This window comes from Camelus ferus, chromosome 9 (genome assembly GCF_009834535.1).
Source record: "Camelus ferus isolate YT-003-E chromosome 9, BCGSAC_Cfer_1.0, whole genome shotgun sequence".
Taxonomy (NCBI): domain Eukaryota; kingdom Metazoa; phylum Chordata; class Mammalia; order Artiodactyla; family Camelidae; genus Camelus; species Camelus ferus.
The window spans coordinates 44928048-44949695 of NC_045704.1; the positions used below are offsets into that span (position 1 = coordinate 44928048).

The following is a 21648-nucleotide window of genomic DNA, read 5'->3' on the forward strand; positions in this document are numbered from 1 at the left end:
AATTATAAAATGTAAGAGTCCTTTGTCTCCAAATTTCTTTGACTTGGGGGCCAAGCTGAACTTGGGGTGATTTCATTGGCTGCTGACCCTGGAGAGGGTTGGCTTTGTCTAACCCTGAGGCGAGATTGGGGAGAACTTTTTCCCTCCCTCCCACCACGTGGAATGGTCCTTGACTCTGAGAGAAGGGATGGGGACTTCTCTGCTTGAAGATGGGAGCCAGAAAGTGTAGGTCTGTGGAACCTTATCTTGAGGCTCTGTGTTCTGTAGATCTTCAGTAGTGTCTTATCTCGAGACACCAGGTACAAAAGTGTCTGTGCCAAGAGAGAGCACCCAGCCAGCTGTGGAGCCCCCTGACAGCTGGCCCCTCCTCTTTCAGGGGGCCTAGGAGACAGTGAGACTTAGCTTGGAGAAATCCTGCTGCCCATGAATTCAAGGGCTCAGGGACGCAGGAACTCCACTCAGGGAAAAACCTAGCCCCTTCGCATCGTGGAATGTGGAAATAACAATAGTCAGTGTTAATTCAGGACTTCCCGTCTGCCACATTTACTTAGGGTATTTCTCTAAGTCCCACAACCACCCAACATTATAGATGAGGAAATCGAGAGCCAAAGAGGATTTAAGTGACTTATTCAAAGGCTTGGAACTAGCAGGTAGGAGGGCAGGATTCAGACCCAGGCAGTGAGGCCCCAACATCTCTGCTGGGAACCACTTTGCCGAAGTGGTCTTGGAGCCAGAACACCAGCACCTCTGTACCTTCCCCTCAAATTTGCTGTGAACCTAAAACTGCTCTTAAAAAATAGGCTTGTGGGGAGGGTATAGCTTAAGTGGTAGAGCACATGCTTTGTAAGCATGAGGTCCTGGATTCAATCCCCAGAACCTTTTCTAAAAATCAATCAATCAATCAATCAATCAATCAACCAACCAACCAACCAACCAACCCAATCCCCACCCCGCAACAACAACAACAACAACAACAAACTTTTAAAAAGTAGTCAATTTTTTAAAATTTTTAGGGAAGAGGTAATATTTATTTATTTTATTTATTATCATTGTTATTTTTTCTTTACCAGAGGTACTGGGGATCGAAGCCATGACCTCATACATTCTAAGCATGTGAGCTATACTCTCCCCACCAAAAATAGTCAATTTAAAAATAAAAATACTGGGATGAAAAGATGAAACAAGATTTGGAACAAAGTTTACAAATTACAAATTTATAAAAATGACAAAAAAAGTTGTTGAAGCAGATGGTAGCTATATGGTATTTCATTACATATATATGGTATGCACTATACTATTTTCATTGTGTTTGAAATAAATTTTTTTTTTTTTTTTTGCAGCAGTGAATGGCTGAGCTCCAAGGGCGGCACCCCTATCAGTTACCATCATTTTAACAGGAGGCTGAAGTGGGATATCCAAGGTCCCTCCCCGCATGTTGCCCGGCAGAGCAGAGGTGTCAGGAGCCCCCAGCAGCAGCTGGTAAGGAGCCTCCTCTCCCCACACAGGGGAGCCTGATCTGACTGAAATCCCCAGCAATTCCAATTTCCCTGGGAGTCCTCCCCAGCTGGCTGGGTGGTTGGGCTCTTCTTGGCAGAGGCTGGGGGTGGGGTGCCCCTCCCAGTCCAAGTGCCATTATCACCATCCCTTTGCCAGGAGATGAAAGCAACAGGACTGCCTGGGGAATTAATCTTTAGCCTCCAGGCTCACTGGTCACCAGGACGCCCAGGAAATAAAGGTCAGAGACACACCCTGCAGGCAACACGGAAACCCTGGTATTGCCCTTCTCAGCCATGGGTGCCTGATTAGCACCAACTGCAGTAGGGGCTGTCATGCACCTGGAGTGGCACCCATAAGACCTCTGGTCAACATTTCTTTTCCCTGTTGATGCCTGCAGTTCTTCCATTAACATTGGAGGAGCCCTCCAAGAGACCTCACCTTCAAGATTTTTATTTTTCTTCCCTTGAGATGAGACACCAATGAATACAACGGACCTTACCACCTGCACCCAACAGTCCAACAATCTCAGGGGTTTCACGACCGCTCACCCTGGAAGCCCATCCACAGATACCAGGTTAAGAAACCTGGGCAGGGTTTACTAGTTCCAAAATTCCTTCCTTTGAAAGAATTATACCTCAGAGCTCTCTTTAAAATGCAGATGACCCTGCGAAGGTCTAAATGACTAACCAGTCGGTGTGAGTTTCCCAGAGATAGCCTAAGAGACTTTAAGGGCAGGGCTGGGAAAAGGAGAGCCTAGGGGTGGGGAGGCCCCATGGGGGCTCACAGTTTGGACTAGAACTGGGAGGGGAATGCACTGAGCCTAGAGGGCTAATAGCTAACTTCCTACAGCGCTTGCAATAATCTTGAGAATTACTTGCTACCAACATCCCCATTTTATGGATGAGGAAACTGAGACTAGAAGAGAGCAAGTGACATGCTACCCAGCTATTGGCAGAACAGGAACTTGAATCCTCCATTAGCCTGAGATCAGCGCCTTCAGCAGCTCATTTGATCCTCACAATGAGGTATCTTTTTTTTGATGGAATAGGAGATTGAGGCAATTCACAGAGGGCCACACAATGCCCTGCCTCCATGGGAAACCCCTGTGTGTCCCTGACTCCCTCTGGACCATTGAGCGAGCAGCCCTTCGCCATCAGCTCCCTGGAGTTTGGAGAAGGGCTTGCCGAGAAGTCTGGGGTGAGCTCATGCCCGACCTGTCCTCACTGCCCCTAATTGTTTTCTAAAATCCTTTTTATTGAATTATCAGAGTGTAATGGAGGAGTCGATGAGAGTCGCTGCAGAGTTGCAAGGCCAGGGCTTGCTGGGAGGAGGAAAGCAAAGCCCTAAAGGCTCCCTGGGCCGAGTGATGGTATAAAATATGAATTTTTGCATAACTGAGGGAAAAAAAAATAAACGGACAAGGCTGCCACATGGGGGAAACGCCTGTTTCTGTATTTCCATTATCTTGTTTAATGCACAGTCCAGCAGGAGCCTCAGTGGGAAAGGCAATACTGGAAACTTTTTCCCCCTGAGCCTCCTGGTGAGTTAAGAGGCAGAAAGAGCCAAGATGCAGAAATCCAAATGGCCTGGGCGTATGCTCAGAATCCCATTAAAATAGAGGAAACAGGTGGGGAAACTCTTTGAAACTGAGGGGACAGGTGGGGTGGGTGGGAGTGGGGAGCTGGACTGACCTGAAACGGTGTGTTGGTTTGAGACAGTACCTCTCCTCTGGGATTGAGAAGGTAGCCTCCGTGGGCTCAGATTCACCTTAAGCTCTGGGTGAAATATTTAAACTTTGCCTTCCCCATGAGCAAGGGGGAAAAGAGATGGTCCTTTCCAAAGCACAACCTCCACACCGAACACTTACTAAGCAGTTGCTATGAGGCGCCAAGTACTCTGCTTAGTGATTTTCTTGTATTAGCACCTAATAACCCACTTACACAGAGGAGAACACTGACTTGTCCAAGGTCACACAGTTAGTAGCTGACTCTACATACTGTAATTCTGATCGTGCTTGGAGGGTGAAGGGAATGATGGTCTCCCTTGCATGAGATGTTGAGTTATTTGTAAATAACAGGTTTGCGTGTTCTCTAATGGATCTCTTTCAGTCAACATTATAGGACAGGTTGAAAACTGTAGCTCCAGATGCAAGACTATGTGGGGCCACATGAGGTGAAGCTAATGGAAGAACAGACCCTGGAATCAGAGGGACGTGGGTTCCTCCACCACCTCCTACTGGCCCCAAATTCTTTATGCTTCAGTTGCCTGTCTATGAAATGGGAATAGTAACACAGCTCTTGAGTGGTTTTGAGATGAGATTAAATGAGCTGTCAATGTCAAATGCTTAGCACAGAGCCTGGCACAGTAACTTTGTATGCCCAGCACCTATTGTTACTATTATTATCCTTCAAATCTGTATACAACTTTTATCGTGCAGGAAATATTGATATTATTAATTGTATGGCAACCTCAGAACAACATAGTGAGGCATTTGTGATTATTACTCCCATCCGGAAGGTGGAGAAACTGAAGCTTCGAAAGAGGGAGGGAGTTCTGCCCAATGAACTGATTTGCAGAGTCACTGACTGATGGAGACCCTCACTTAAAAAGATGGAAATAGTATTTTAATTATTTTTTTGTGTGTTTCTCTTTCCCCTCATGTTCGGAAGTCTTAGCATGTGCCTAGTGCTAGTATAGAACCTGGCATTGGTAGTCATTAGGTAACAACTTAATAAAATGAAATATTTTTATCTAAAAGCAAATTTCCAATATCCTATTGAGACTATTCGGCATCAGTTTAATCTGCAATGATGAAACTACCTTTCATTACTGATAGTGATGTAACCCCAGCGTTTTTAACACTGAAATTAATTCAACTAAAACTGAATAAAAATACAAGTATTATCAAACAATTGAAAATAATTAGATTGGAAACCTCAGGAACTAAAAGCATTATGTGTGATATTAAAAAAGAAAAAAAAAAGATAGACATAGTTAAAGGGTAAAATCCTTTCTAGTCCTTTCTGGCTCCAGGTGTTAATGAGCCACAGAGAGGCTAGTATTTGAACCTGGCGGCAATAGGAATTTTGGAGCCCCTACCCCGCTGATTGTACCAGCGGGTCACTGGGTGGGCGCGAGGCAGGACAGTATCGGGGGCGGAGCGTCCGACCCCGCTCGGGGAGGAAGCGGAGGCCGCGCCGCTCATTGGCTGCAGGCGGCAGGTGCATCCTCAGCCAATCAGCTGTCCAGGGGGCGGGGCCTTTGAGGCTCACCTGGGTGCTGCGGCGCTGCCCAGCTCAGTGGCGTCCGGAGCCCAAAAGCACCTGTGAGTTCGCGGAAGCCCAGCCAGACTCCAGCCCGGCCGAACCCGGCCCAACCCCCGCCCAGCCTGCCATGGGCCCCCCGTGTCACAACCTCTCCCCGCTTCTGCTGCTGCTGCTGCTGCAGGTACCTTGGGTCCCCTGACTTTGAGGGACTCCTTCCGGCCCCACTTACCGCGCCCCGGCCACCAGTCCCTCTCTTTCGTCGTCCCTTCCTCTTTCCTGTCGCCCCCGTTCCCTCTTCCAAGAAAGTTTGGGTCCAAAGGGCCTGAACAGCCTGGAAACTGCGCCGCGCTCTGGACTCCAGGGAGAAGGGACTGGGAGCCGGTGCGGGTGAAGCACTAGAACTGCTTTGCCCACTGCCTCCCGCAAATACCCGAGGTTGGGGGCATGTTTCGCTGGACTCGGGTGGGCTAGGGACGGGGGATGGGGGGCGTGGAGTAGGGTGGGAGTCTGGGTATGGAATAGGGAGGCTCCAGTCCATGTCAGAGGGGAGCCAGGAATAGTGGGGATGACCCCTGAGGTAAGGGAAGGGAAACCAGTAGAAATAAGTCACCTTCCCTGTGAAGAAAGGGTAGTAAATAGGTATTGGGCACCCCGGGATAAGAAAGTGGGGTCAAAAGGGGTTGGAGTACCTCTTGGTGGGAGGTACTGGCCTTAGGAGTGGGGGCGTTCTCGGTATAAGGAAAGTGGAGTTGGGAGGAGTAAAAATGTCTCCAATGAAATGAAAAAGGAGACTGGAAGGAAAGGGGTTCTAGGTCTGGAGGAGAAGACCCAGCAGCCTCCTCCCCGGGAATTCCTGGGGGTTTGGGGCTGCGGGTTTCTGAAAGAGTTTGGTGTGGCTGCCTGCCCCCTGGGTATGGGGATGGGTCCCTCCCACAGCCCTGGCGCCGCGAGCTAGGGAGGGGAGGGGCCCTTGGTTTCGGTGTAGGTAGGAGGGGACCTCCCCAAGTCACCCTGGTTCCATACCTTTCCCCTACCTAGGTCTCACCGTGGCTCTGCCAGGAGCCGGAGCCCTGCAATCCTGGCTTTGGCGCCGAGAGCTATACGTTCACCGTGCCCCGGCGGCACTTGGAGAGAGGTCGAGTCCTGGGCAAAGGTGAAGGCGCGCCGCCGGTGTCCCTGAGCGGGGTGGGGTGGGAGTGGGAAGAGTTCGAGAAAGGGCGCTCTCATGCCGCTGGGCTGGCGACCCCCTTCTTCCCTGGCTCAGATGACACTTCTTTGTAATTTACATAGATGCAGGGATGTAAAATTTTACCATAATAGAGCATTGGGGTTGAGGGGGCTATCTTGTATGGTGAACTTAGTTATGGGGGGAGCACTTATTAGAGGCCTTGTATGTGTTTCTTATTGCTCTGACCACTATGAGACAGTCTCATTTCAGGCTGCAAAAATCTGATGTGTGGGAAGAGGGTGTCTGGGTGGGGGTGGTAATTCCCGTTTTGCAGATGAGCAAAATGGAGGCCTGAGGGTGGAGTCCACTTGCCCCAGGATCAGCAGAGCAGGAATCTGAACAGGGATCTGACTCCCAGGCCCCATTCTGCACCATCTCTGGGATGACTGAGGAGCCCTCTTGGTTACTAGGTTGTGGCTTTTGCTCATAGAGATGAAAACATTTTGATACAGGTACTATTCCTCTAAGGAATAATTTTTTTTTTTTTTTTTTTTAAAGCTTGGTAGCTCTGACTCAGGGAATGAAAATGGACATAGTGTACTTCTGGGCCTTATCACTGTGATAATCAGGATTCTAGAGTTTGCTTTGTTTGACTTCACTGTTGCCCAGGAGTGAGAGTAAGGGGAGGTTGCTTTCTTTTCTGGTTTCACTGATTCCCAGGTGCTTATTTCCTTTTCGACTTTCTCCTCCCTCTTGATTCAGTTGATTGGGTGAGTATCATAACAATAAAACACTTTATTGAAATGAGAAATCACCCATAATTCCCCTGAAGGAATTTACTGTTTAGTCTTCCAATCTTTTTTTTCTTAATTTTTTTTTTTTTTGAGGGGGCAAGGTAATTAGGTTTATTTAGTTAGTTAGTTTTTGGAGGGGATGGTAACTAGGTTTATTTATTTTTAGTGGAGGTACCTGGGGATGGAACCCAGGACTTGGTTCATGCTAAGCTCTACCCTCCCCCCTAGTCTTCCAATCTGGCCACATGGAAAATCTGCAGCAATCACGCTGTTGTCCGAATTTTTTTTTGAACTTTGGAAGTTGTTCCAACAGTGGCTTTTTTTTTTTTTTTTTTTTTTTAAACAGAGAAACTGCAGTTTGATTGATTAAACATATTTGCTTTTCTGGGGCCCGGCTGTGTGGAGCTTTCTACCGGATTAAAAAGGAAGTGTTGTCTGCCCAATTTTTGCACTGGGTCTGCCATTATGCAGCCAGTCTCTGCTCGATGTTCTGTCCGGCCCTGTGCTGGGACCCCAGGAGTGACTGAGGAGATACAGGGATTCTCCAGCCTTGCCCCTGGTATCTCATGTTCCAGCAGGTTGCTGAGAACTGTCCCAGGACCCGCTTAGATGGCACTGTTGGACACGGGCATTTAGGTGCCAGAATGTGTGGTGGCCTGGGATGTTTTGAAGACTGGCTTCTTGGAGGAAGTTGATCCAGTCCTGAATTCAGGGCAGAGGTTAGAAATGGTGCACGCATCTGTGTATCACGTGTTGCAGTACAGGTGCTGGTCACTTTGTTTTCCTTCACCAAGACATCTGGTAGCACCAAGGTGGGTTAGTCTATCCCCTGCCACCCTACAAGTTCTTGGATCTGACCAATAATAATATTATTACATATTAGTAATAGCATAAATATTATCATTATTAATAGCCACACCTATTCACTTTTGAACTGGACTCTGGGGCAAGTGCTTCATATATTTTATCTTATTTAATTTTCCCAAGAACTTTATGAGGGTGGGCATCATTGTTATTTCTATTTTGAGATGATGAAACTGAAGTGTAAGGCAATTTCGTACTTTGTTCAGGGATCCACAGGTGTTCTTCCTCCTGTTCTCGCCCCTTCTCAATAATCGCAAAAAAAAAAAAGAAAGAGGGTATTTGGGCAGTTTGTGTCTATCATGAAGTAGACGTCATCCTCCCTCTGTGCCCTGGAGAGCAGAGGTGTCAACAGGGTGGGACCCCCGACGGGAGCTGGTGGTGATGGAGGTGGGTCAGACCCAATGGGAGGTGGAGGGGCTGGGAGCTGGTGGTGCTGGTGGGAGAGGCAGCCTCTGGAAGCTGCTTGTGCAGTTCTAGTTTCTTTTATAGGCACATACCCAGCCCCACTCAACAGATTTCCTGAATTTCGCTTTTTTTTTTTGGCCTTTTTGGACCATTGGGTCACCTACCAATGCAATGTGGAACTCCCCCCCAACATGAAAGTACCCTTCTAGTAAAATCACAGGTGCAACCTTGGGGAACTGGCTTTGTGACTTAAAAAGGCAGCCAGGATTTAGGGAGTTGGCTTCATTCTCTTTGGACAGCCCAGGAAGATGGAGGATGCAACATTAGTGCCAGGTTAAACCGTGGCCTGTTGGAAATTTGCTGCATGGGAGTCTGAGAACGAGGGGCCTGTTACTTTATGTCTACAGGTGGCTGAAGAGTGGCACAGATAGGGTTTTATCCAAATTCAGGGGATCTTGGGGTGGTTTTCTGGGGTCATTCCTGTGCCCGGTGAGATGGCTGACCCCACAGTCTCACTCAGACTTTCATTTATTCCATTGGTTCCTCTCCAAGTTCTGGAATGGAGGATGCTAAAACAAACACCGCAACCGCAACTGTAAAGTGTGGGGGTTTTTTTGTTTTTGTTTTTGTTTTTGTTTTTTTGTAAAGTAGTTCTTTAGAGTTTCTGATTATTTTCCTTTTCCTTAGACAAACTGGTTGGAGAAACCCAGTCTCTCGGATCTCAGGAGAATTACCCTAGTGCACTCAGCCTGAAGTGGACTGAGGGTTGGGAAAAAAGCAGGCAGGCTTTCACACCGATGGTTTCCTTGCTTTGCTTCTTCCACCACCTGGCTTTGGACAAACAGCCTTGTATTTTGGGTTAGAGCTCTGGTTGCTTGATGGATTGACCCAGCTCACAAGTACCCACTTGTAGTGGATTAAATACACTCCTTTCCCCCTCCTAAAAGATGTGCTGAAAGGTGATTGAAATAGTACACAGGCTCCCTAGTTAAACTAGGCTTTAAAAAAAACAAATATGGAAGCCCGCTTTGGGATCACTTTATGTCATCAGATCCCCTCTCCTCTGCCCCTCAAACTCCTAAACATCACTCCCCTATGACTCATCTTTTGAGGGTTGGTGCAGAGCTCCCTGAGGTAGGACATCAATGGGTCATCCTCCTGCCTTGCCTTTGTGTCCCACAAGGAGTGGTGGAAAGGTCCTGGGCCCTGTAAGGCCATCTGAGGAAGGCTGGCGGCTGCTGCTGCTTCTCTGCAAAGCCACCTGACCTGCCCTTCATCTCAGCCAGGTGGTTATGGAAATCCCTGTTTGCTCTCTGGGTCTTTTTGTTCAGTGAGCCTTTTTTTCCCCAAAATGCTCACCTTGGTGTCTGTTACACAATCCCTTCCAAGTGTAGCCCCAGATAAGCCAGACGCTGAAGCAATCAGCTCTCACATCTCCCAGAAGCTGCCAAAACCTGAAAATTCCCCAAGAGGCACCTGTCACAATCCAGACTTTCTGAGTTTTCGCTCTGCCAAACCCCATCTCCTTTCAGGGCTCTAGGCTTTCAAGGAGGGGAATGAGATGAGTACGGCTGGTCCGGCTGGTCCTTAGGTCCGTGAAAGATCCAGGTTTGAATTTCAGCTACTAGCTGTGTGACCTTGAGTAAATCCCTTTACTTCTATGAGCCTCAGTTGCCCCCATCTGTAAGATGGGGGGAGGCAATACTACTTATAAGTTTGTTGTGAGGATTAAATGTGTCTATCCGTTCATTTGTTTGGATTCATTTGGTCAACAAATATGAGTGCCTGCTAAGGGTGAGCACTGGGCTGGACCCTGGAGTTACAGAAAGAATAAAGCTGATGTGGGTTGAACATAAAGTGAGATGGATATAAGGAAACAGGAAAGAGTCATTAAATGGTGGGCTCATATTTCTTAGGGGCAGAATAGGCACTCAAATATTATTTTGAGCAAATGAATGAATGAGTAAATAAATATTTACTACCCCTTATACCTTGGCTTATTTTTCCCTCTCAAACTGCGGCCTCAGCCCAGCCCTCAATATTGATGGTAATTGGCAAGGAATGTTGGGTCTGTTAGAACTTTCTAAGATGCTTGTGAGGGCTGCATGCCCAGTCAGTGGCTCTTGAAGCCAGACTGTAGTGGTAAGTGTGTCCTGGGATACAGAGTACTGAGCGCTTCCCTCTGAAAGCTGTGGAGGGCAAGAGGGGAGACCTCAAACCCGATTCTGGAAATGGGAGGGCAATTGGACATTTTTAAGTGTTTTTTGTCTTTGGTCAATTAGAAAGAAATTTGTGGTGGCGTCTCTCTCCCTCCCCTGCCCTCCTCCCCTCTCCATCACCAAGTTTTCCTTGTACGTACTTCAGCTTTTGCTTATTACTGTTGGGAGGGTTTTAGGCCTCCTGTCTTTTTCCTTCTTCCCTTTTCCTCCTCTTATCCACCTCCAATCCCCTACTCCCCACCACAGCCCTGATGGCATCTTCCCAATATTTATAAGGTTCTTGAATCAGACTGTTCAGATTGAAATCCAGGTAATGCCCCTTGCAAGCTGAGGCCAAGGAATTTCCCCTTCTGTAAAATGGGCATAATAGTCCCCATGTCATAGTACAGATCAAGTGCTCAAGGACTGTTGATTACAAAGCCACTGGAATATTTGGTGCCTTCTATTTGAGACTCTCCCTTATTTTACCTTTGGTTCAAGTGCTCTCTCCCACCCAGCAAACCTGCCAAACCAGTTTCCTCACTCTCCCTGCTTCTGTGTTAAAGCAAACACTGCTCTGCAAACAGCAGTGACTAGACCAAAGTGCCCTTTGCCTAGAACGGAAATTCTTTGGTGTTTTCTTGCTTGCCCCTGTGCAGTGTGCTTGGGGAGGGCTGAAGTGGGTTTGCCTGTGGACCTGCCCATGAATATTGTTCAGAATTGGGTTGCGAGGGGTGGGCAAGGAGTGGGGCAGGGGAATCAGGACCATCTTGAACTGGTCAGCTTTTGCTTGCTTTTTAAATAATACATAATTTCATAACACACATGGCCTTGGCCCCTGAGATCATGGTTTATCCACATGGCTAAGCATTCAATCACCTGGGGCGCTTCAGAAATGCAGATTTGCCCTCCTGCCAGTTCACTGAGCTAGTTAGTCTCTGAAGGTCGAGTTCTGGACATGGCATTTTTAAAAGCTCCCCAGGTTCCTCCTGCTACCTGGTTCATTGCCCTGGACAACTCCAGTGGCTGGGTTACCAGTGTTTGATGAGTAAATACCTGGTGCCAGCCAAGGTGTGGGCATCTGGTTTTCCTGCCCGAGGCCAGGGATCCAAGGGCACCCTTGATGGGGGAGGGATAAGACTGTCTGCCATGTCAGCGAAGGCGAGCTCTGTGGGTGCAAAGTGGAGCAGGTGGGGTCGAGATGGGGGACCCAGAGAAGTGTCTGTGCCCCAACCTCTCCTGCCACCCACCCACTGCTGGGAGGACTGACTTAAGTCAGTACACAGGGGCCCTCAGGGAGATTGCAGAAAATCTCCTAGAGAGACCCCCTCTCCTAGTGGGCCATTCCAGCATCCTGGAGAATGTCACTGGGGTGGGAAAATGTTCAAGGATGGAGGAGCGGTCAGCTTTACTTGCTGGGCCTTGGTTAATGAGAGAGTGTCCTTTGCTGGGAATAGAGGAGAAAGAGGAGCAGGTTGGGGAAGGAAAATTCATTCTCGGTTAGGGAAGTGTTAAATTAGTCTGAAGGACCCAGAAGTGGCATCATCAAAGAGGTATTTGAGACTGTCAGGTCTGGAGCTTGGAAATACAGTAGGCACTGGTTTAAATATGAATTTGTATAGGATGGTACTCTGTTGTCCCTAATCTTGAGTCAGTAGATGCAGAGATTTTGCAGGGACCCCACAAAGTGGAGGAGAACGTGATGGAAGGGCTTTGCTGAGAGTATGTATGTGGAGGCGGCCAACAAATCAAAATACAAATATTTGTTTCTACCCAGTATTAGGAGTGGGGCTTACAAAAATGGGTCCTCACAGACCTGACAGCTTGTTAAGCCTCACAGTGGCCCAAGGCAGGAACCATCATTATTCCCCACAGATAAAAAGAAGTTGGACAGCTGGCCCGGGGTCACCTAGCCAGATGGTGACAGAGCTGGGCCTACAGTCCTTTGCTTCCATCTTCGAAAAGCTGTGCTCTTTCCCACACCCCTATCCTGCCTGATGGCCAAACCGCCTCTCCGCTGAAGCTGATTCACTTTCTAAGGGGACAGAATCCCCTCCTGCCCTCCAGAAAAGAGGTCTTTATACCATTTGCCTCGCGTGACTTTTAGTTGTGATGCTAAAATTCAGCCTTTTTTTTTTTTTTTTTTGCCTCTGAAGGACAACTTGTTTTTCACTTCTGGGCCATTTTCAGCCTCTATCCCTTTTGACCTTCACTTCCAAATAAATGCTAGGTGAACAGCACTTCTTTTCCTTTCTGTCTGTATGACTCTCTGGGTCTCTGAAAATGCAATTATACTGGCATTGGAGATAAGGGTTTGGGAGGGAGGGAAACTGTCCTAAACAAACTCATGTTCCAGCTGGGACTTACTCAAGGTGTGGGAGCCAGGCCGAGGTCGGGGTGTGGAACTCTCCCCAGGGAGAGGGAGAGCGTGCCTGTGCCTGGCTCCCTGTGAGCACGGACATTACTGCTGGGATCTCGTGGGGCCTGCCCATAAGGGTTCAACCCGTTCCGCATGAGCAAATTCATAAATGGTGGCCGGCACAATACCCCATGGGATAATTGGCTAAGGTCTACATAATAATTAGTGGGGTTTGTAATTAGGAGAGCGTATAACAAGCTGAAAGCCTTTCAGATTTACAGTACCTGGGCTAAGAAGAATACATGTTTCTGTGGTTTGGCACTCAGACGCACTGATCTGTCACCCCTGTTCCCAGGAGAGTTTCCCCCAAAATACTGTTTTGAGTGTCTTTGCCTAGATAATGCAACAGCCTCCTTTTCTTGGTCTCCCCGCTTCCTCTGCCCCTCCCTCAACACAGTCTTTTCTCCACTCAGCAGCCAGAGTGATGGTTTTTATTTATTTTTTATTTTTGTTTGTTTGTTTTGCCATTTTAAGTGTAAAATTCAGTGGCATTAATTGCATTCACAATGTTGTGTAAACATCACCACTATTTCCAGAATTTTTTAAAAAATTGAGTTATAGTCAGTTTACAATGTTGTGTCAATTTCTGGTGTACAGCACAATTTTTCAGTCATACATGAATATGCATATATTCGTTTTCATGTTCTTTTTCACCATGAGCTACTACAAGATCTTGAATATATTTCCCTGTGCTATACAGTATAAACTTGTTTATCTATTCTATATATACCTGTCAGTATCTACAGCTCTCGAACTCCCAGTCTGTCCCTACGCATCCGCCTCGCCCCCAGAGTGATGGTTTTTAAAACTGAAGCTGGAAACTTCACTCCTACTCAAAATCCGCCATGGTTTCCCATTTCACACAGGATGAAAACCAATGTCTTTTCTATGACATAGAAACCTTCCATGACCTGCCCTCCTTGTCCTCGCCCCCCACTTACCTCTTACCCTCGTTGCTTTCCAACAACCTAGAGCACAGCAGGCACACTTCCACCTCAGGGCCTTTGCACTGGCTATGAAGACTATTCATAATAGTTTTCCCCTGCTAGCTGTATGGCCTTTGTGTCTTTAAGTCTCTGCTCAAGTGTCACCCTTTTAGTGGGGCCTTTCTTAAACCCCTTGTTAGAGGCAGTAACTCCTTCCCCTTTCTTTGCTTTATTTTCCTCTATAGCACTTGTCATCATCTAGCATGCTTATTTCTCCTATTATCCGTCTCCTCCCACTAGAACAAATGCTCCAGGAGGCCAGGGCTTTTGTCTTGTTGAGTTCACAGGCTCTATCACACCTGGAATTTTCCTGGCACATAATAGGTTTAACTATTTGTTGAAGGAATGAATGAGGTTTCAGAGTGTATGTATAGGTCTGTATGTGTCTTTTGCTTTTAGAAGTTATACCACTGGTCATTTTTTCAAACAAATTGATATGTGATTGACATGTAGTTTCAGGTGTAATTGTGCTTTTTGTTTTAAAGGAAAGAAGGAACTTTTCCAGGATGAGCCACAGAAAGGGCACAAGTAGGAGGGATATTCTCAGGGCCTGTGTCTCTGCTTGGCACTCCTCAGTTTCTCCGAGCCCTGCACACCCTGGTGTAACCTTACCTAATTGTCTTGTCACAAAGCAGCTTGCAGTCTAGAGTCTAAAGGTCAGATGAGCCATTTCTGCCCCACACTTCTTGGTGTAAGGAAGCACCAGATCAAAATCTAAACAGAGATCTGAGCCCGCCAGGGCCATCCATCTGGTGTCCTATTGTCTGGGTGACACCTTCTTTGAGCCAGGCTTCCAGATACACCCAACACCTTTCTCCTGGGTGTCTGCAGCATCCTTTGGGCCCATTAATTCTTTAAGACCTGGTTTCCATTCTTCCAGTTCTTGGCAATGCATAGGAGCCTGTTGAGAGATGCAGAAAATTTGAAAACAGTAATTTAAGGCTAATTCAATCACCTCCTAGCCAAGATAAAAATCTCATAGCTCTGAAATTCATCTGATCAACAAATATTCATTGAGAGAGTAGTATAGGACAGTAGCTTATAAATCTTTATGTAAAGATACAGCTCCCTGCCTTCAGGAAGATAATGCCTAATGGGCAGAGTTGCCAGGTGTAACTGGTCATCCTGGTTTTTTAATGTTAAATTTGAATTTCAGGTAAAAAAAAATGACTAATTTTTTCTATCAGTAGGTCCTGTGCAATATTTGAGTCATACTTAGTAAAAAGATTATTGTTTCATCCTCTACTCCTTCCATAAGCAACATTGTATGGATAGTAGTACTATGTGTCTAGGGCTTTTCCCAGATGCTGTCTCTCCCTTACACCTCACAAAACCAGTGAGAAGTGACTGTTTCAGACCCTGAGTGAGATTATGCAGTTCACACAGACAGGAAGTGGGAAAGCCTGGCCACGTGTTCAGTGGCTGTTGCACTCCAAAGCCTCCACTCTTTCCAGCAGGAAATGCCAACTAACAAGTTGGTCTGTGAGCCGCCAGGTGAAGGGGATGCATGGTTCCTGTTCTGAAGGTCTCGGGGCGGAAGGAGAGAAGTCTCTCGGAGTGACAGGCATTCATTTACCCCTTCACGGAACAAATTTATGTTGGGTACCTGCCTAGCACGGTGCTAGGCATTGGCGATGTAGTAGGGGACAAAGACAAAAATCCCTGTCCTTGTGGACTTTCCTTCTAATTGGAAGAGATGGAGGAGATGATGGTGATCTATGGAAGGGAAAAAAATGCTGCAGGAAGGGCGATAAGAACTATGTGTGTTGTGGTGGAGGGATTTGGGGGAAGTCGTCACTAAAAAAGAATGATAATTTGTGTAAAGACCTGAAGTGAGGTGCTCAACAGATACTGGGATTGGACTGTTTCATTTTTGTTTGTTTTGGGGGTGAGGTAATTAGGTTTATTTATTTATTTAATGGAGGTACTGGGGATTGAGCCCAGGACCTTGTGCATGCTAGGCAGGCACTCTACCACTGAGCTATACCTTGACCCCCCAGGGTTGGACTGTTTCTCAAGTGAGCTAGACTTCCCACATTCAGTCCATATTGGTGCCATTTAAAGCTATACTCTAGGCAGGCATTTTTCTGGAAGAATAATCTTGAGAGCTAATTGTCACCACATCTCCTTTAAAGGGTATCGGATTCAAACCAGGATCTAGTTCTCTTTCCAAGCCACGCCACCCCTTGGCGTGTTGCCCAAGAGGAATGTGGCTCTAAGTCCAGTTTGCTTAACTTCCTCATGGCGGAGGGATGAGGATGCTCAAAATAGGCATCGTGACTTCCCTGGCAGATTTGGGGGGTGTGTTGCACACAGTGTGGGGGGATATTGGTTACACATATACCAGTGTCCCAGGACCTGCTAGTTAGAATGAAGCCTGGGTTCAGTATGAGGATTTTCAAAGACTACAAACTTCCTCCCCCACAAATTCTTCATCACAATTGTGTGGGAGTCTTTGAAAAGGGAATGAGGTGATCAACTTGTTTGTGGGAAAAGTTGTGGCTTTTCCATAGAAAACGTCACCCCTTGAGTCAGCTCGGGACAATAACCTGGGCCTTGTTGGCTGGTGGGGTGGGGCCCTGAATCACCGCCACTGAGAGGCCTCCCCTGGTGAGGTTATCAGTATCAGGGCCTGAATCACCCTCTCCTGGTAGCAGGTGCTTTAGGTGTCTGCTGTTACTCACAAATCCCGCGAGATACTGGCCCTAGATCTTTGTACCCTTAACAAGAAACCCGTCTTGCCAGAAATGACTGGGTTCAACAGCTGCTGGGTGAAGGTCACGTGGTCGGTTTCATGCCCACCCCTACTTCTGGGCTTGTTCTCATGACTAAACGTTCTGGAGAAAGAAGTTGTGGGTGTACTTCCTGTACCTTTTGCCTTCTCAAGCCTGCATTCATAAGGAAATGCTCATCTGTGCCCTGCTGATAGGTGTTTCAGAGCTCATCAGAGTCTTTGATTTTGAAACTTCTATGTAAATTGTGCTGATTTTTCTTTGAACTTTGGAATTTGGTTATGATTTTTTTTTTCTTTTTTGTGCTACTAATCCTCTCACCTGAGCCATGGGAGTACTTAAGACTTTGGGAACTAAATACTTAGGAGGCTCTTCAGCCTGGGCAACTGTACATTACTTACCAGGTGTGAAGTTTTACTCCTGGTTTCAAAAGAAATTTGATGTCAAGGTTGTGGCTTTAATCGTCAGTGTTTATTTTCCTTTTAACCTGTGAAAGGAAGGAGTGAGCCTCCCTCTGAGAGTAAAGATGAGTTGGGGAGGGGGGTATGAGAAACAGGTTTGCCTGGGTTCATATCCTGACTCAACTCTTGCCCTGTGACCTTGGGCAAGTTACTGAGCCTTTCTGTGCCTCAGTCCCCTTCACCTGTAAAAAGAGGATAAAATTATAGTTCCTCCTTCACAGGGTTGTGATGAAGGTTCATTGAGTTAACACACAAAGTGCTTTCAGCACCTGGCACGTTGCAAACAGTCTTTAAGTACTGAGTTTTTACTACTAGATGTTTCTGCTTTAGACTTGTCAAGGAGGTTAAAAAAATGTGTAAATGCTAAAGACTGAAGGAGCCAGGGAGAACCAAGGATGAGGAAGGGCTATATCCCCTGGTCACTCTGCTCCTTGACCCAGTGCCCATTCAAGTGCAAATTGGTTGTCCAGACCCTGACTGCTGCCATCCAGGCACACCATCATTCAGTGACTACACTAGTTGATAATCACACCCATTTGGTTCAACCATCCTTTGAACTTGATTCTAGTATTATCTCCATTTTACAGAAGGGGAAATTGAGGCTCAGGGAGAGTTAGTGACTTGCCTGAGGCCTCAAAGCAGGAAATGGCAAACAGAGATTTGAACCCTAGTCTGCTGACCCCAAAGCTTATGCCACCACTAGTGTACCTGAACCTGGCCAGTGCTTTTCTGTGAAATCCAACTGCTCTCAGATCCCTTTCATAACCTGTTGTTATTTTATATATGTTTTCCCTATGCTTGTGAATTGGGCATGTGTAGATTCTTACTGCTCCCCACACTCCCTTTTTTAACATGCTGTTCTGTACTTGTTTTCTTAGCTCTATGTATCTTGGAGCTTTTCCTCATTATCTTTAACCTGCTGTATAGTGTTCTACTGTATAATCAGTCCCCTGATGATGGATACTGGCCGTTCCTGTTTTTTCACTATTAGAACCAATGTCAGGAGCATTTTAGATGGTGTGAGCAGAAGGGCCTGTGACATGGAGGTCTCTGTGACCTTTGGGATGGTTACCCATGGCAGGGGATAGATTCCTCCTGCAGCTGGCCCTGGGCGTTAGAGAGGTGCACTGGGTTTTAGGGTTTCGTGATGATGGCTGAAGTAGGGGCAGCATTGGTATCAAGCCACAGGTAACTTCTCTCACTCTTGCAGGTTTCCCTGCCCAGTCTCTCCCTGTGCCCATCCATAGTTCAGTAATTCTGTTCCCAATACCCCAGGGATACTTAAGGCTCCTTAAGGGCTGGGAGTTTTATGGATGACTGGCTTCTTTGACCTTTGAGAAAGCTGGGAACCAGTTAATCTACTTTTAAATACTTGCAAAGGGTATTCTCTCTGAGGTCCCATGGAGAACCATGGAATAAAAGGAAATGGGGCAGTAACTCGCAGGAGGGGGTAGGGTAGGACTTCTGAGATTGGTTTGAAGCCCAGGAAATGCATGGCCTGGAGACCGACAGCCCTTTCCCACTTCTGACACCTAAAGCACCTGTTCCACCTCACTCCCTTGCTGCTGCAACCCTCACAGACCCTCCCTCTAGAGGAAGAGTTAGAATTGCTTAGCACTAAACTCATAGAGAAAAGAGTATGCTTTTAAAAATCCATTCTTCACCATCTTTACTAGATGGGAAAGAACAGCTAGAGTTTGATTCATGCATTAAAATCCATTCTTTGGGGGCAGAATTAGAAGAGGCCTTAAGAGTCATCTAGTTTCTTAGTTTATACGAGAATGGGCAGTTCAGCAAGGTTGGGTGTCTGGGCCAGAGTCACACAGCTGGTAGGTGTCAGAATTAGAATAATAAAAATATTGTGGTTACACAGGAACCATAACTTGACTGTACCCATTTATTGATTGAGTACTCAGCTATCCGTGTAGGATCTCTTTTAATCCATGAACGAAACTTTGAGGTAGGTACTGTGACAGTTCCATTTTCAGATAATAAAACCAAAGCCTCTCGAAGTTACTGACCAACCCAGGGTCACACAGCCAGTGACAGTGACAGGGACAGTGGGATGGAAAAGGCACACCTCCCATCCTGGCCTACTTTTACCCCTCCCTGTGCTCGGCAGCTGCATTTCTGAGACTATCTGCATTCTAGATTCTTCACTTTAGCCAAGAAAGGAACCTCAAGATTCCCCTCGTGCAACCCCCAAAGTCCTTGACTGGTTTTAGCCTTTTGGATAAGGAGCTTGCAGATCCTGCCTGTTTCTTTGGAAACACAGACTACAGGGGTATTCCTGGCTGCTTTGGGCTTCATTTTAAATCTGAATAGTGAACTCTGTCAAAAAGTTTGCCAGCAACCCATTTCAGAGCTTCATAGTTTTCCTTTTAATTACTATCAGTCTTTTCTAAACTGCCACTGAAAGTTTCTTCCTTTTCACTTTAGGGGTGGGGCAGGGTTCTGGGGTGGAGGGTAGCCCAGTAGACTGCAGGAATGTCACAGCTTGCTTGACTTCTCTACCAAGCAGAATGTGAGGGAAAGTATTTTGTTTTTAAGAAATTTCATATTAGTAGTAATGGATTGGGGTTGTGTTACAAAAGGAAGGAGGGGTCTTGATCCGTTAGAGATACACACGGACTTATTATTTACAGCAGGAAAGATAGGGGTCTGGGACCGGGGGTAGGTGCAGTAAGACCACCGTGTGTGGAGCGTTGCTGGTGCTGGGTGCTCGATATGTGGGGCTAATTTCTGTACATGCTTGAAATTCTCCATTATAAAGTGCAAACAGATTCTACAAGAAAACCTGAATGACGATCTATAACAGAAAATTGAAACACCCTCCCCTTCTCAGGTGGCTGACATTAGCAATTTGGCGCAGATCCTCCCAGACATTTTTCTAAGCATTTACAGAGCTTGTGTGCCCATATTTGTGGGTTTTTTTTAAATTGGGGTTTTCCATAAATGGCAATGTGAATTGTTCTGTAAAATGTGACCATCTCCTGCCTCTCTGCGCTTCAATCTGTGGAGCTTCCCCCTTCATTCTCTTTAACCTCAGGAAGGTGTTTTTAATTTCGCAGAAGCCGGCCACATTCCCCTCAGTAAGGTGCATGCCTACTGTGTGCTCTGTCAGTCACGAGGTTTCTCCTGTCCTGAGGGGTTTGGCGATGGGTCGAGGAGGGGCGTTGGAAAACGCTGAGATGCCAAGTTCTCAAACAATGGGCGCATTCAGAATCCAGGTGGGGTAGGAGCTGTGTGGGCTGGAGCAGCTGGCGGAGCTTCTGCTGGGGGAGCCGGGGGAGCCAGGGGAGCCAGGGAGCCAAGGAGCCAGGCCTGAGGTGTTGGGTGGCATGTGAGCAGGGAGGAGAGGAGGCAGCCTTTGTTGTTGGCTGAGGGGTGTATGCCTTAAGCCAAGGCGGAAGGGGGGGACCTCCCATGCAGATTCTTGGGGTCAGGACTACGACAGAGGGGATGTGTGGATGGTGACTAGGACAGAGAGGATGTGTGGCTGGTGACTCACGGAGCTAAGGTGAAACTGAGCTTCCTGCCCAGGATGGTGGGGGCTAGGAGGAAACTCCCCTTGGCTCTTCTGTCCTCTGAGGCTGACTGAGGGCCTAGCAGGGCCACAGAAGTACCGTGTGTGATGTGACTGCTGCAGGCTGGCTGGGAGGGGCCTTCTGTGCGGAGGAACCTGGGGAACAGGAGCAGCAGGTTCTCCCTCTGCCTGCCCTGGGGCCAAGGGAGCAAGGCTGTCCTAGGCTGTGCTGGGGCAATCTGGAGTGGCCCTGGAGAACCAGGAATGAGCCACACCATCCATGGGGGCCCTCAGGCCAGTGTGGTCTGGCCTGGTGTGTCAGACCCAGGGCCACCCCACCTGGCTGTCTCACAGCCTTCCCAAGTGCTTATCCCAAATCCACTCCTCCAGCCCCAGCCTTGCTTCCCATCTCAGCAACTGGCCCCACCCATTCCATTCATCATTCATTCATTCAGTAATGATAGGGGTGCTGTGCCAGGCACTGTTCTAGGACTGGGTATACAGCAGAGAACCAGACGCATGCTTATCTCGTCCCGAATCTCTTCCTGTGTGACGTTTATAGTCTAGTGTGTCTATGGGAACAGATGATAAACATAGTAAATACATAAAACATGTAGAGTGTTGGGAGGTGACACATTTAGGAAAAGGGAATCTGAGTAAGGGACTGCTGGGAAGCAGTGGGGTGGTCTGTGAAGGCTTCACTGAAGGGGACATTGGAGCAAAGCTCCAAGAGCAGGGAAGGATCAGGATATGTGGGGAAGGGCGTTGCAGACCCAGGGAGCAGCAAGGTGGGGCCCTGAGGGAGTGGGAGACCCAGAAGGCCTGTGTGCTCGGATTCCAGGGATCAGGGGCAGGGGTGATAGGAGGAGGGGGCAGTGGCCCAGTGCCTTGTAAGGACCTTGTCTCTAACTCGTGGCTCTTCTCCCCTTCAGTCCAGATCCACCCACCACCTCCTGCCAGTTCTGCCTCTTTGCCGCAGAGCTTCCCTCTCTCCATTCCAGGCAATGGGACACTCACTGTTTGAGGGGCTCCTACCACCGGGAGGATTAGGCTGATGATTAATAGCTTGGACCTCGACCCCTGACTGCTCAGGCCTGGAGCTGGGCCCAGAGGCCTAGGGCCTCTCCCAGGCTTCTGACTGACCTGGGCCAGAGTGAGGCCCATAGAGTCACATTTCAAATAGTGCTGCTGGTCCCTCCCCAGAGTAGCCAGACTTCCTATCCCACTCCCCCATCCCCCAGCTAGCATATTTTCTTCTGCTCCTTGCCTGGCTAACTCATCTCTCTGGGCAAGCTCAGTGGATGCTACTTCCTCCAGGAAGCCTTCCCTGAT

General features: G+C 47.6%; 1 protein-coding gene across 3 annotated transcripts in view; it reads left to right on the forward strand.

The window, feature by feature from the left end:
* The first annotated feature begins 4776 nt into the window (after positions 1–4776).
* LOC102518832 (cadherin-1) overlaps positions 4777–21648 on the forward strand; it is a 67924-nt gene continuing 51052 nt past the window's right edge. Inside the window, exons 1-2 of one of the 3 annotated variants that reach the window (XM_032486614.1) lie at positions 4777–4948; positions 5800–5916. In XM_032486614.1, coding sequence (XP_032342505.1) covers positions 4891–4948; positions 5800–5916 — 175 coding nt within the window. In that variant the 5' untranslated portion in view covers positions 4777–4890. The remainder of the gene's footprint in view (positions 4949–5799; positions 5917–21648) is intronic. The other 2 variants (XM_032486613.1, XM_006180589.3) reach the window with 2 other exon arrangements.